Source organism: Austrofundulus limnaeus, unplaced genomic scaffold (genome assembly GCF_001266775.1).
Source record: "Austrofundulus limnaeus strain Quisiro unplaced genomic scaffold, Austrofundulus_limnaeus-1.0 Scaffold66, whole genome shotgun sequence".
Taxonomy (NCBI): domain Eukaryota; kingdom Metazoa; phylum Chordata; class Actinopteri; order Cyprinodontiformes; family Rivulidae; genus Austrofundulus; species Austrofundulus limnaeus.
In genome coordinates, this window is record NW_013952468.1 from 378,646 (window position 1) to 382,615 (window position 3,970).

Here is a 3,970-nt window from a genome sequence, read left to right on the forward strand (position 1 = left end):
ATATATATATATATATATATACAGTATATGCATCATATGATATTATGCATGTGTACTTACCAGTCAAATATCATGGTAATTACTAGGTATGCATCCTATATGAGTACCAGGTTTGTACCTTATAAGTACCCAGTTAGTACCTGATAAGTGGCAGGTACGCAGCTTATATATATCCAGTTACACACCAGGTAAGCTTCAGGTACATTGTATCTAAGGAAGAGGAGCCCAAAGTGGGGTCCGCGGGCCAAAATTGGCTCACCAAGCCATTTGATTTGGCCCACCAGCAGTTGTCCTGGTTACTAGATTGTAATTATGTTAAGATTAAATATAAAATACAAGTAACAGAGACATTTAGATTAGATTTAAGCCCATATTTGCACACCAAGACCCCATATACTCAAATTTTAAATTATGAAAAATCCCATGAAACTTTGCTGCCGGAGTATATATTAAATTTTCTCCTTTGTACATGGGCTGAACCCCCCCAAATAAAAATTTTTAAATTGTGGCCCTCTCAGGGAAAATGTTTGGGCACCTTTGATCTGGAGTCAGTTAAGTACCCTTAAGTACCAGGTGCCTACCAGGTACATAACAGCAAATAGCTATTTATGTGCCTGATACGTAACAAGTTCATATCTTGTAAGTACCACCCTGTACATATGATATAAGTACTAGTTACTGTGTACATACCTGATACGTCTCTTAGGTACTGGGCTGTATTTTATCTTGTTACTTAAAAAAAGCTGTTAGAGTATAAAAGTTATTTGAAGAACAAATTATAATTCAGAAGTCAAGACCATGATTTCATAACCCCTTTATATTTACCTTTAAAATGACATACTGTACATACATGTTTAAAACAAATACTTGGGTCTGTTTGGAGTTTGTGTATTCATACTTCAAAGCTGCAGTGTTGATGTAAAGCAACACGTTTGGTTACTAAATCAACAAGACAGCGTTGAACTTCTCCGCACCTCATCAATGATGGATGTTGCATCAGCAAAGTGTGATTGATGAGAACACGCAAATTAATTTCAAGGGGAGCACTTGTCAGCAATCCCTGCTCATGAAACGCAGTTTCTCAAATGCATAAGTGATGGTCGGCCCGATGAAAAATAATCACTCTGATGAACCATGTGGACGCTTTGAATAAGCAGAGTTGTTTGGCTGTTAAACCAGGATTCTTGGTGTGTTTTTGTCTGTAGTTTTGTCGTGTTCATCACAGTAAATCGGGTTTTTGCTGTGAATTTCAGATCTGGTTCTACACAAATGAAATATTTAGGAGGGCGGGAATCCCAGAAGCTCGCCTTCAGTACACAACTGTGGGAACTGGTGCCATTGAGGTCATCGCAGGGATGTTCGGAGTGAGGAAACATATTTTTACTCATTCAATTCTTTTTTAATTAGCCCTATTTATCATGTGACATCTGTAAATAGTAACTAAAAGTTTATTGTTGGATTTGATTTTGTGTTAATCACATTTTTGCTAGTTTTCCAGCAAATGAAATGCTTTCAAAATAGATTTATTCCTAATAATGATACTTTTTTTTGTATTTTACTGATTATTTGGGTTTTATTCACAATGTTTTTGTAGAAAATATTTTTAATGGAATGGTTTAGTCCTGAATGTAGCATAGAATCAAAAATATGTGTTTGTTGTCAACATGGAGCTGAGTAAAAATGTGTGTTTGTTGTTTTGACCTGCCAACAAACGAATGAACTCATCTGTTTCTGTCGTTCATCATTCAGTGTTTCACTATCGAGCATCTGGGCAGAAGGCCTCTGATAATCGGAGGATTTGTTTTTATGGGTCTCTGCTGTGCAGGAATTACTGTGTCAGCCCTCTACCAGGTACAGCTCTCTTATGGCCTGCTACATTTATTATGTCATATATCACATTCATTTGGAGTTCCTTTTACACAAGAACCAGCTTGACATAATATAAAAATAGTGATCAAAGTTACGTGTTTATTTATGCACATTCCTTCAAATAATGCATATTGCCATCCTTATGCAAGCCTAATTATTTACTGTCTAAAAGTTGCTTTAAAATCAGTTCAGTGGTTTTATAAAACATTTTACTAAAAAACAGGGTTGACACCAACATTTTATGCTAAAAGTTTTAGGCAAAAAAACATCTTCACAGACAGAGCTGACTACAAGTACTAAAGTATTACTTATGGCTACAGTTAGTGCTCAGAATGTGTGTTGGAGATCACTCTCAGCTACTACCACACTAATATTTCTGTCAGTGTAAAACTGATTGATTTGCACCAATTTTCTGTAATTTCTAAAGTCATTTGGCTGCGGCAGCTAACTTGATTCATGTTGAGTTCCAAAGTTAGTTGTAAATTTATAATAAACCAACACATGCTGCAAGTTTCATTAAAATGCATTCAGTGGTTAATAAGATTTTATGCTAACAGACTCACACAGACAAAAACATTTTTGTCTACTTTCACTCCCAAACGATAAAATCACAAACATTTGCCTGATTACAAATATTGATTTTTGTTTTTTTGTTGTTGTTTGGTTTAAGTTTCCATATTCATCACCAGCTTGTATTGTCTTGTTTGCATCTGTAAATAACAGCAGAAGCAGGAAAGTAATTATGTCTCATTATGAAGTAAATGTCAGGAGCGCGGCGTGGTACAAATCATGTTTCTAATATATTACATCAAATCTAAATGATTGAGCACAAATAAACGAAGAGTCGTTAGAAACTGTGAGTCGAGCGCTTACGACTGAACTTTGGGTTTCAGGAGCAGTTTTCGTTTCTGAGCTACATCAGCGTGGGCTGTGTGGTCGGGATCATCGCTGGGTTCTGCATCGGTCCAGGTGAGGAACCCTTTCTGCCCGTCTCCGTAGGCCAGGGTTCTGCAACCGTTACCATCAAATGAGCTGTTCTGAAGTTGGGTTGATGCTAACGGGTTAGCCATATAACTGATCAGGCTGTTTCACTAAATGTCAGTTTTTTTTATCGCAGGGGACGTTGATTTTATATGTTGCTGCAGAGGGACCAAAGTGTGGTCCTAGCAGGGGTCTGCAAAATGTAACTCTTTGAAGCTTTAACCAGTACTCACATAACTTACTGTTTTTTTAATACCAACAACAGAAAAGGCCGGCTTTAGCAGTTTTCCTGTCAATGTTTTTGCAAACATGTGATTGGTGCAATGAAACAAGCATACAAGGGGTGAAATATGTTGATTAGATCATGTGCCTATAGTTTGTTGACCACCTCAATAATCCAACTTCCATCCTGAATGTATGCGCTGAATCTTATCAAATCGTCAGGATTTTTTTGGAATATCTTTAAAACTATGAAGGACGTTTTGTAACTACTCAATTGAATGTTAGATGCAGTTTTTTATATTTTCTGATCATTGTAAGTAAGGTTAAAGCAGAGAAAGAATTAGTGTGTGTCTTATTATGTGTTCTTTCTTTGCCTAAACAAAATGAGTTACATTCTACGTCTGACGTAAAAGGTAACAGCTCTGGTGGTGTAACCAGGAAGAGATGAACATTATAAATTCATTATTATAGCAGAGAAGTGTTTTCAGAAGAAGTTGTTAATGTGTTGCAGAGTCTCTGCTCAGAGCAGGGCTCCTCTGTTTTGTTTTGGTTCAGCCCAAGGTCTTATGGTGAGGCCTGTGCTGCAATATGAACCTGATTGGAGTCAGAAGATTGAGAATAAAGTTTTGACAAGAAATCCAGCTGATTCCTGTTTATTCAGACATACCATTTTGAACAACGCATATTTTTCAACAACTAGATAAGATGACAATAGCTGCTGTAATATTGGTGAGTGTAATCGAAAGGTCACCGGTTCAACTCCCTGGACCAACCAGCCCCACTCTGGGCCTTTGAGTAAGGCCCTTAACCCCTCACCTGCTCCCTGAATAGCAGCTCACGGTGTGCTCACGTGTGAGATGGTAAAAATGCAGAACATTAATTTCGGGATCAATAAAGT

General features: G+C 37.2%; 1 protein-coding gene across 1 annotated transcript in view; it reads left to right on the top strand.

Moving 5' to 3' along the window:
- slc2a15b (solute carrier family 2 member 15b) overlaps positions 1-3,970 on the top strand; it is a 15,346-nt gene that overhangs the window by 5,925 nt on the left and 5,451 nt on the right. The window contains exons 8-10 of the mRNA XM_014010189.1: positions 1,254-1,364; positions 1,750-1,851; positions 2,763-2,838. Coding sequence (XP_013865643.1) covers positions 1,254-1,364; positions 1,750-1,851; positions 2,763-2,838 — 289 coding nt within the window. The remainder of the gene's footprint in view (positions 1-1,253; positions 1,365-1,749; positions 1,852-2,762; positions 2,839-3,970) is intronic.